Raw genomic sequence first — 11450 nt, forward strand, 5'->3', positions numbered from 1 at the left:
AGGGAAATCTTGTTCAGGCATCAGTCTACTTCTCTCCCTCCATCTCTCTTCATTTCTACAGGCTGCTGCTGTTTCCTCTCTAGAAATCCTGATCTTACTTTCCTATTGATAATATTGCAGTATATAATATTAAACAGCACTGCAGTTTTGTGGGGAGCTTTACTCCCCCAGAAAAGACATAGTCTCTGTCCCGCAAAGCTGGCCAGCTAATTGTATCACTCTACAAAAGCATCTCCAGTGGTCTGGAGATGCTTTTTTAGAAAAAAATATACCAACTACTCTACCTCTTTTTCCTGCTGGAAACTCCTGGTAGTACAGCTGATGGCTGTCACGTGGCATTCTGAAGGATATACTGAAACACATTCCTAAGGCACGTGGAAAGATGTGCCCATCTCTGCTGGCACTCCCAGCAACTTAATAAATCACTCACTTGTAATACTGTTTCTGTAAAGCAGACATTTCCACCCGGAGGATCTGCTCCACTTTGGCTGGTAAAGATTTCTCCACATCCTTCTTCACTCTGCGCAGGAGAAATGGCTCCAGGACTTTGTGAAGGCTCTGGTAGCCATTCTCTCTACCTTTTCCATGATCTTCTTCAAAATCCTCCCAGAACTCAAACCTATCAACAGAAACGAGGAGCAGAGAGGGGTCAGAGTACTTCTTATTGCACTGAACAGAATGCTCCTCCTGCACAAGAGGACAGAAGATCACCACTTTAATGGAGATACAGGGGAGGACAGAAGGTTCACTCTGCTCTGGCTAACTAAACAGATGGGTGGCAAAGCTGGAAGCTCTCTCACATCTTATCTGGGCTCTTATCTGCGAGTTCCACACTGACTCCCAAGACCCAAAATCCCAAGTTTTTCAGTATTCTGCTCTGCTGTCTCCTGCTGGCATTTACCTGTGGAAGTTTCTGAACTTTCCACAGTGCCCTCCCCCAGGCAGGGCTTTGACAACTGGACTGTGTTTTACACTGGTCTGAAGGCTCTTTTGGATTGCTGCTTCCTCCAACAGCTCCTTCGAAACGTGAAGATCTGCTCTTCTCCTCTACTTGGGAGACCTCAAACCTTTCCTTCACTATCCAACAAGAAGAATTTGGGTGGCAGCTCTTTTTGTAGTCAAACATAGTTTTAGTGAGTTTTGGCGCATGCTTGCCTTAGCAATGCACAAAATCCATTTTGTTTAAAAGAAAACAAAACATTTGTTATATCGTAGACACGCGAACAATCACCCAGACAGCACCGTCCTTGAGCAATACTCTCAGAGCCTGCTATCAAATGGTTGGCCAGGATGGCTGAACCACAATGTACTGGAAACCTCAGAAATGGTTGACATGATTGCTTAAAACAAGTTTAGTTTTTGAGAGATGGCTCTAAGCAGATGGATTTGAAAGGGACGTGTTAGGTTTCCCCATTCATTTTGCTGCCAGAAATGCTCCCTATGTTAGTCATTTAACCTCTGATTTTCCCACCAACATTTGTTTCTCTTTCATGGCTCTAACTTCACGGAGTGGAATTCAGGGATTCAGTTCAGGGATTTCTGCCATTCTGCACTCCCTCAATTCTGTTTACCAGACAAGAATGGACACAGAAGTTTGTGGGTTTTTTTGAAGAACCGAAAAGGAGACTTACTTCTCTGGCATGATGAAATGCAGCAGGGACCAGAGCTCTTTGAGTGAATTTTGAAGCGGGGTGCCGGTGATCAGCAGCCTGTGATTGGACTTGAAATCAATCAACGTTTTGTACAGCAAAGAATCATCATTCTTCAACCGGTGGGCTTCATCCACGCCTAGGAAGGCCCAGTTAATACTTCCCAAAACAGCCTGGAGGAAAATAAAATAAATAAAAAAAAAAATAGGCCCTAATTTGACCGTGGGTCAGACGCGCCCTGCCACCTTGCACATGCCTCTCTCTGTACTTCCCAAGGTGTCCTGCCAGCCCCAGTGCTGGACCCACCAAAGGAGTCGGGCTTATAAGAGTTGCTTGTTAATAAAACCTGGGGACAGAGATACCTATGCCAGTTTTGCCTCCCAGGAAAGGCAAGGTGAAAATTAGCCGTGCTCTATAGCGCTCCTGACATACCTGGTTAGTCTTGCAACAAGTGTACCTCGGTTAAACCACCTTTGCTTTACCTAGAAGGCAGAGTCCTCCCCGAATCCCTACTCCTCCCCTTCTCCAAGCACCTGGGGCCCTGCTGTAGCACAAACCCCACTGCGCAGCAACAGGAGACAAACAAGCCTATAAAGTTAAGGCAACCTGAGAGGTTTGATTTTTTTTTTTTTTTTGCATTAGTATTAAGCTTTTGTTTTTCTGCTAGGAGCCAGTGATGCACTGACAGGGCTGATCAGCATCTCCTAAGCAGACAGATTTCTCCTAAATGTAAAAATCCAGATATTGTTAACACTGTGACAAACAGTTCAGTATAACATTTTATCCTTTTAACTAGTCTAAAATAAACCAGGATCTTACAACTAAAAATAGCACAGCTGTGCAGCGCAAGAGTGAAGACACTGTAACAGGTATCCCACATGCCCACTGCCAAGCAGAAGTGAATAGTAGCTCCATGATCTCCACCACCACAGAGGAAAAAGGTGAAACCCCCTACCTGGAGGCTGGCTTCCCCTTCACAAGCAAGTCTAAATAAAACCAGCCTTGGACCACTACTCACCTTATCCTTGAGAAGGATCTCGTATGTTGTGATAAGTGCATTGAATTTCAATCTTTTAGACTGAGAGTGGATCCACTCATATTCACGTATCTGTGAGAGGAGACAAATGTTAACTCCAACCACTGTCATCGAAAGGAAAGAGTTAACAATTGTTACGTTACTGTAGCTATAGCCAGAGACTCCAATCAAGTCAAAAATCCCGTTGTTCAACGTGCCACCTGATGAGCTTGGGGTGCCCAAGGAGCAGCACGTTTTAGAGCACACATGGCTCAACCGCTCTCGTACAGCGAACCTTGCTGTCATGACATGACCCTCAACTGCCAAATGAACACATCCTCTCTCTAGTGACACCACTAGACTCACAAGATTTGTGTGCTTTGTCGTCTGAATAATTCAGGGCATAGGAGGCAAGCACTTCTACAGCGCTACGCTGTAAGCTGCAGCACGTTTCAGCCCAGCACTGCAGGGGTTTCCAAACTCTCTGTGAGAAGCCAGTGCTCCCAGGCTCACTCTAAGAGGGCATAAAGGGTAGAAAAGTCCTGACAGGAGTCAACTCTACCGAAGTGCTCAGCTTCACCAGCTCTAGCTGTCTGCAGTGCTGCCAACACTATCCATCAGCCTCTCCAGCAGAATGTGTGTCACACTTTACACAGAAGCACCCAGCTCTTCTACCCGACCCCACGCCCATCGCCTTCCGACCACACACCATGTTCCTGCTCATGAGGTCTCCGATGTAAACCACCACATTGATCTCAGGTGCCCACACTTCAAACTCTCGCTGCCATGAAGTGAGTGTGGACAAAGGTACCACCACCAGGAAAGGGCCATAGAGCTGATGCTGATGGAAGAGGTACGACAGGAATGAAATGGTCTGAATTGTCTTGCCCAGGCCCATTTCATCGGCCAGGATCACGCTGTTGCTCCTGAAAAGGAAGAGAACAAACACAAATGCTGTCTGAGTGCATGTTTCAGCCACTAGTAATTTACTGCACACCAGCACAAATAGCTATCCACGACAGGGACAGAAAGGGGGCAGCACAAAACCACTGATCTGAACACTTCCAAGAACAGCGGCTTGAAAACTTCCAAGAATACCAATATAACCATTCCAAGTGGATCCCAGGAACATCCAGGCTGTATGTGGCACAGTAACTTGCTAAAGTAATGGACCACGATCACTTCAAATTGGCAAGCAAGGACAAAGGCAAAGGCAGAAGGCAGTCCGTGGCCTAATTTTAGAAAGACATTTCTCAAAGACTTCAAGAAGTGTGTTAGCATGCTGAGCCAGAATCTTTGCCTTCAGTTAGGGCAATGGAAAATCCAGGCTGATAGGCACTAGGCTCACACCGCAGCCAAGTCCAGCATGTGAGCAGGCCCAGACAGGGAAAATGCTTTTTTTGTTTTCACATAAGGTTTATTAAGTTCACGCTCTAGGTAGTTCCTGCTTGTGGTGTCTGCAATGCAGCTGGGCGTGATCACGTTTTGAGATCCTTCAAGCTGCATAAGCAGGATCAGTAAAGGCCTTTCTTGGAAACAAGAAGGCCAGATCCTACTGGGACAAAAATTACGAGGCAAAATGAACATCACTCAGCATCTGTACGCACTTGCACCACGAGTGAGCGAGCCAGTTGAGGCCCTCCAGCTGGTAATCTCGTAGCTCCAGGTTCTCACTGCCAATGTAAGAAGGCTGTTTCTTCAAGGCAACGAACCTCGGTCTCTGCTTCAAAACCTGGAAAAGAAGATGCTATAAGCTCCCTGAAGAAAAAGACAAGGTTGAAAATTCAGCAATGAATGCATATCTCTTCACTGGTTAAAGTCTGACCACGTTTTCCTAGCCAGTGTCTATGTCTGCAGTTCACAAAACCACTCTGCAGCGCTATGTTTTGCCTGCTGTCCTCTCGTTCTGACAACCAAGGTCATGAGTGCCTCCCAGCAGTGCCATAAGCTGTACATAACACATGCTAGATGCAATAAGCTCCACTTTCTTTTTTGTCATCTTGGTTTTTTGCCCGTCTGTCCTTCTCCTTCACTGTATCAGCATCTTACAGGTTTTCACTTTTCCCAGGTGTGCTGTTTCTTCATCCAACTGATATTAAAACTTTGCATTTCTGCAGCAGCTCCTTCTGAGGAGGAAGTGCTTTGCAAGGATTAATTAAGCCTCCCACTCCCAAGGGGGACATAACGTTCTCACGGCACGCAGAGTAAATGAAACCCAAAGGAGGTTCACATCTCTGCCTAAAGTACAACATGAGAACAGCAAACAACCATTCAAACGCCGGAGCGAGGATGGAAAAACGTTCCCTGACATTTATCCTGACAAAACTTCACGTTCCCACCACTCGTGTCATCATCCAGCCTGGAGAAACCCAGCAAGAGGAGAGAAGAGAGGCGAGCAAACCTTGCAATCCCGGGTCGGAATCATTTTGGAGTTGTTACGATTGTTGAAGCTGTCGATGCAGTGCTGAAATTTCTTGCTTATCAGAGCCTCATCTTCCCAGCTGCACTCGGCGTAGGGCAGCCCCATCCACTTACACAGGTATTCGGGGTCATTTGAGGATGTTTTGCGACTGTTGGCTGCAAAATATGCAAAGAAGCCCAAACCTCAGCAACTGTGGTTCTGTGGCTGAACCACAAGCATGGTTCACAGGGGCAGCCTGAACCACCCATACAACCACAAGACAGGTCTTGGCTAGCAGAAAAAGTTTAGAGGGACCAGAAAAATGCTCCTTTACCTGGGAAATCTGATTGGCCGGTCGCAGACTTGCTGGTCTTCACAGCTGTGTTTGGAGACAGAAGGGAAGGGAGTGCTGACAGGCAGCAGGGGGAGCAGGGCAGGCAGGCTGTCACTGCCACACACCCCAGGCATTGTTACAGGAATTGCATGGAAATCCGTTAAACGGCTCTCTGAGACAATCCCCCAGAGCAATCAGATGCTGGCACCTCTGAACGACATGACTATCGTATTACTCATGTGCTCAGGAAGTCTTGTTTTTGTTTTTAATAGGTAATCATGAAAATCTAACCCCTGAGCTGCTTTGCAGCCTAACCACATACTCAACCATGTGGCAGAAAGTGGTCCTCACAAAAGGCCTGGGCACAGCCCTGTGCTGCTGCTTTGGATACAAACACCCCTTGCATCCAAAGGGCCAAAGTCAAACAACTTCAGCAGCAGTGGTTTCAACAACCCCTTGGAAACTGGTGCATCATTCCACACTCCAGGCAAGGAGAGTGATTGATCTGTATTGCTTGTAAATACAGATCTGAAAACCCAGGCTTCTATTGTCCAAATTCCTGAATTTCACACACTGAAATACGTTTAACACCATTTTATTTTCACCAGAGATGCTGGAGGATAGGGAAGACGAGAGAGCCATACGCTCATTCTGCTGTCACTAGAGATTCAAGTTCCCTTGTCTTACTTCGCCCCTTTGCAGAAGTGTTGGGTTCGCTTACCTATTACTCTCTCCACTATCTGATACTGTTTGTTCAGCTCTGAAGCTAGCTCTTGTTGGCAGTTGAAATATTCCACGTCTTCAGGTGATACCTTGCCCAGCCTAAACACAAAAACATCCAAAACAAAAAACCGTTACAACACTTCTGTCACAATGCTTGTGGAGGCCACATACAGAAATTCTACTTTCCGATATGGTTCTGTCATTCATACAAGTCACTGAAGCAGACTACAGCTCATAGGACACGATTCTTAAAGCTTCTTATAATTACAAATCATCACTAAGAGGCAAAAGTCATAGATGTTCATGCTGTCTCCTTGTTAAACGATGCCTTATCCTGCTGCAAGAATCAGTCTCAAAATCAGAATCAAAGATGGAAGCTGCTATACTCCAGCTTTATCACTATGGAGACACACCACAGCTCTCCACACAGCTCCTGGGAAGGTCAGACAAAAACTGAAGCAAAAACTTGCATGCAGATAGGCCCATAATTAGTGAGGGTTAATAAGGCTGCCAGCCCTCATGTCACCTCCTGGGCCAGGTGAATCTGTACACCATTTATTTTTTGTCCAGTTCTTAAGCCTGGCAAGTGGCAATATCGTGGATTTCACGCCTCTTCCTCTCTCTTTCAACACCACTGCCACAGCCTCTCTGAGGGGCAAAGTTCATCAGTAGGCAAAGTGAGACATGAGCGTGGTGCCCTAAAAACAACTGCTTTGGAAGAAACACGCTTTGCAAGAAGAAATCAACTGTTTGCAGTCACGACTCTGCAAACCTCTGGCTAAAAGAGATTTGCCCAAGGCCATATCACCGGTTGAAGCAAAGCGTACCATTGCTTGATCTCCTCCTCTTTTTTCTTGAAGTTTTCGAGCTTTTTCAGGCCCTTCACTTTCTGCTGCTGAAGGGACTCTTCACTCTCCCACGTGCTATGGATGTACGACCAGCCTTTCCATTTGATCAGGTACTGAACTTCTCCCTCATCCTTCTCAGGATCAAAGTCAGCGCTTGGGTTGCCGTTGGCTTCAGTTGCGTACACGGTGGTGGAAGCACCAGTGGCTGCAAAAGGAATCAGGCTGCAGTCGGTGCCTTTGCTATCAAGCACCGGACATCAACTGTGTTAGAGCAGAAAGTCATTTTTCTAATAGATCTTTTGTGACAGCACAAAGAATATCCTAAGGATTCTGCAAGTCAGTAAGACAGGCACATAAAAGTTTTCCATGCAATAGAATGTTTTAAAACCTATCATAAAGGCTTTTGCTTTAAATATAATTTAAAAGGTCTCTTGAAAACATTCCTGATCATTCAGTTTTACAAAGACACTTTTGTAAGGGTATGAGAACAAAATATCAGCTTTATTTTCATTATGGCTTTGTCAGTGGAGCTATGAAAATTGACTCTACTGGAAGATCTATTTTATATTTCAAGTAGAGAAAAGCAAGAATTGCAGAACAATGACTGTGTCTTTAAAATGCATGCACAATTCATGAAAGCTGCCAAGTACATCAACTTGACATTTTAGGTTTTTCAGTACTAGAAGGCATAAAGAAGAGGCACAGAGGAAAGGGTGAAGACCACCAAAACAACCCTTGGCCCGCTTCGAAGCTGCAGAAGCATTGCAGCAGCTCAAAAGAAACTCTGTGTGCGCGACTGACATCAGAAACAAGTTTTTTCCAGAACTACCCACCTCCTTTTTTTCCAAGCCTGATGTCCAAGACCTTCTCAATAGTTTCACTGTTATCTTGTTGTTCTTCAGCTCCTTCCCCAGTCATCTCTATCAGGTCATCAGAATCCGTCTCAAAATCGTCATCTTCTTTGTAACTGAACAAGACCAAAATCAAACTGATAAAAAAATTCCTTTACTCTTCCCAGTCCAGAAACACACAGAATGACACAGACTGGAGCAAGCCGACATCAGCGGTCATCCCAGGGTCCAGTGCGTGTTTAGCACATGCATTTCTCAAGTTAGTCATTCAGTATTTTTCCCTGAATTGCACTTTATAATATTAATACCCTATCTTATCCATATACTTCTTCTGATCATGGCCAACACCAGATGTTTCATGAGGAGGTGGAATAATACCTGCAGCAGAAGCAAGATCATCAGCAGAGAAAATCTCCTCTATCCAGTGAAAGATTATTTTATGTTTAACAAGAGAGGTTGCAGAGCATCAGAAAGGCTGCATGGGTGCCTGCACTGCTCTAGGAAATACACTTCTTTGATGAACATTTAAGTACCAAAAAATATTCTTCAGGTGACTCTTTGCAAGTCCCTTATTAGGACTGTCAAAAGGCGAGAAGATACAGCGGGGAATGGATAATGCTTGACCTCCCCCACATCTCAGTACTCTGTCCCAAGGCATTACCTATCGGCCACTCTCAGACAACCAGTCCAAAACAGCACAGCTCATTTTAATCCATTATTTCTAGTTCTTAATCTCATCTGAGAGTACTTAAGAAACACTACGTCAACCTTCTTACATTGCTCTAAGAGGCACAGGAGATATCCCCTCCTTCACAGAAGGTAAACAAAGGTAAAGGGAAGTCAGATGTTCCCACGAACCTGTCAAAAGCAGCACTTCTCGGCCCGCCAGTATCTGTGGGGCAGAGGAGAGTTTCTCTGCAGGATCACACAGGGAGTCAGTGCCAAAGGCAGGGAATTTGGGGTGCCCCTTCTTCCCCAGCTCTCATCATCAAGCAAACGCATGCATCTCGATACCTGACATTTTTGGCTGCCCTCCGTCGAGTTTGTCTCTTGGGGGTCTCATCATCTTCATCGTCATCATCGTCTTCAGATGAGTCTGGTTTCTTTCTCTTCTTCCCACACTGGCGTTTGTGAGCCTTTTTAACACTGGGTTTGGCCACTGTTCTAAAATAAGAATTAACAAAGCCGTCATACAGCACGTTTTACACAAAAATCTATTTTAGTAAGCCTTTAAGAAAGCACGCACCTCAAATACTAGATTCTGAGGGATTTAGTCTGCCCTAACTGCCATGGAAACCACTGCATCACTCACTGGAGCATGAAATGGGTACACGAGAGAGTAACTCGGTTCTAGGTTTACTAGGTTATAAACAAGGGCAATATTGCAGAAAAAAACCACCTCAACATTCTTTAGTGACAAACAGAGATTACTCCTCCACCCAGCAAAAGCAGAAAAGATAATAAGCAGAAAAAGAGATGGACTGAATCAATCCCTCCTTACCTTCTCTGGGCAGGTCTTCTTGCTTTAACTTTCTTCGGTTCGGGCTCACTCTCTCCACTAGTGCCTTGCTCCCTTCCATCTTCATCCTCTTCTTCACCAGAGACCTCTCTTTTCCACTTATTTCTACAGTCAGAAATGTATGTCATGAGATATGACCAGATTTCAAGACAAACACTTGGCTAAGAAGGCATCCAAGCCATCTAGGTTACTACTAGCAGGCCATAACTACGAGAAAAAGTTCAAAACAACACTCTTGGTTGTTCAGTGCAATGACGGGTGACTTTACGATGTGATTCTCTGCTTTTAGGGAGAGGCCTCAGTCACGCAGGTTTTAGTTCAGGCAGTGGCAGTGTATGTCGAGTGAGAGTGGCTCTTAAGACACTACAACAGGGTTTGCGGCAGAGCTGTACTTCTTACAGCCGGGTGGGCAAGTGCTTCCATTTATTCATTTTTCTTTCCCACTTCTGTGTTTCTGAAACGAGCTGGAAAAATCTGAAGAGAAGTGCTCACTTTCACTTATAGAGCATGAGCCACAACCTGAACAGATACACGATCTCCCAGAAAACGGAGTAAGACGTCTCCTGCCATCTAAATGCAGGCAATTAAAGTTTCCAAGCGTGAAGCCAGATCACACCGTACCATGAGTGGAAGGAAGCATGTTCTCTGTGGGCAATTCAGAGCAAAAATGCCCTTGGAAGGAGCCCCTCCCCTCTCCAAGGGAGAGTCCACAGGAGTTACTCCCCTTGCCCAGGAGAGGTCTGTACTACTCAGTCGTCCCTGTGCTTTATCACCTTCCCTACTGCACTGATGTGTACAGCTAAATGAAGAATTAAAAGACAAGAAACAGGAGAAAGGGAGCAGGATCATGTGGCTGTGCTAAAGCTTTCTCCAGCAGGCAGCTTGTTTGTAGTTGCCTTCACCTGGCTTTAGTGTTTGGAAAAACCAAAAAAGTACTTATTAGATGGAAAAAGGCAGCAAAATATGACTGTAAGTGAACTCAGCTATGGTGATCAGACATCCAACTTATCTGTTATGGAAGTCATTTTGTTTTAGCGGAGGGTTATAAAAGATAAAAGAAGATAGTAATTTGGCATTTTATTCTCTGTTAATCAAAAAGGTGGGAGGAGAAGGCATTAAACTGTTTTAAGTGTCTCTGAGGGGGAATACATAACCTGATGGAAAAGTGAAAGACTGACAACAGAAAGTGAACCTGACTTGTACAACTTCTGTCATGGACAAAGTGGGAAAATATAAACAAAAGGAAAGTGGGGAAATGGCATCTACCTGTAGATCCTTATTCATACTTTCATGTCGGTCATCCAAAGTGTTAATAGTGGAAATATTAAATAATCTGTTTCACAAGATCTCCATGTTGATGACACCTATCAAACAATCCAATACTACTATTCTGAAAACAAAGCCAAGTACCAACATTCAAAACCCTTTCCCTAGAAACTTACGTTTTTTTCATTTGCTTCTGGCCTCTTCTTTTTGGGCTCTCATTTTCAGATTCGCTACTTGCCTTTAATTGAAAAGAGAGAAAATCAGGTTGTAGGCTTCACTCCGGACCGTCTCCTCAAGGGTGCAACTGAAACGCATGCACTTGCTCTGAGCTCGGACACAGCCCGACTGCTCTCACACTGCGGTGCCGGACGGCCACTTCGGTGTCACGGAGTTCCCCTGGCACCGCTCCCTCCGTGGGGTTAACGCTGCTGTGCTCTCGGCGCCAACAAGGTACATCTCTGCGGATGAGCTCGACCCCAACATCTGTCCTGGAATCCCTGAGCCCGGACTGCACGAGGTTGCAATCCGCCTGCCCCTCAGCATCAAGCTCCGACGCCCGGCAGATGCAGCCTCCGCAGCGGCCGGGCAGAGCAGCAACACGTGGTTACAAAATCGTGGGGTAAATACAACCCACCAGACTTTGCACTGCCTGGCACTCGAGGGAAAACATACCCCAGAGAGAGAAAGAGTGGCTCATCTGCTGCTACCTCTGCCTACGGCGCAAGGAGAGCATTGCTCCTGCCTCAGAGTCAGGCAGCAGCGTGATTTTGGGCTTTCTGGTTAGCACCTTCGGGGCCGGCCGCAGTGCTGAGGCTCAACTATTTCACCCAGCTTTTAACTGAAT

At 45.6% G+C, this 11450-nt stretch overlaps 1 protein-coding gene across 1 annotated transcript in view; it reads right to left on the minus strand.

Moving 5' to 3' along the window:
• The window catches only part of CHD2 (chromodomain helicase DNA binding protein 2), a 28576-nt gene extending 17630 nt beyond the window's left edge, over nt 1–10946 (minus strand). The window contains exons 1-12 of the mRNA XM_009865279.1: nt 10783–10946; nt 9323–9445; nt 8836–8985; nt 7804–7937; nt 6950–7175; nt 6121–6221; nt 5066–5241; nt 4272–4396; nt 3374–3590; nt 2668–2757; nt 1632–1822; nt 431–619 (exon numbers count right to left, since the gene is read on the minus strand). Coding sequence (XP_009863581.1) covers nt 431–619; nt 1632–1822; nt 2668–2757; nt 3374–3590; nt 4272–4396; nt 5066–5241; nt 6121–6221; nt 6950–7175; nt 7804–7937; nt 8836–8985; nt 9323–9445; nt 10783–10793 — 1733 coding nt within the window. The 5' untranslated portion in view covers nt 10794–10946. The remainder of the gene's footprint in view (nt 1–430; nt 620–1631; nt 1823–2667; nt 2758–3373; nt 3591–4271; nt 4397–5065; nt 5242–6120; nt 6222–6949; nt 7176–7803; nt 7938–8835; nt 8986–9322; nt 9446–10782) is intronic.
• Between the last annotated feature and the right edge of the window lie 504 nt (nt 10947–11450).

Source organism: Apaloderma vittatum, unplaced genomic scaffold, assembly GCF_000703405.1.
Source record: "Apaloderma vittatum isolate BGI_N311 unplaced genomic scaffold, ASM70340v1 scaffold5902, whole genome shotgun sequence".
Lineage (NCBI taxonomy): Eukaryota > Metazoa > Chordata > Aves > Trogoniformes > Trogonidae > Apaloderma > Apaloderma vittatum.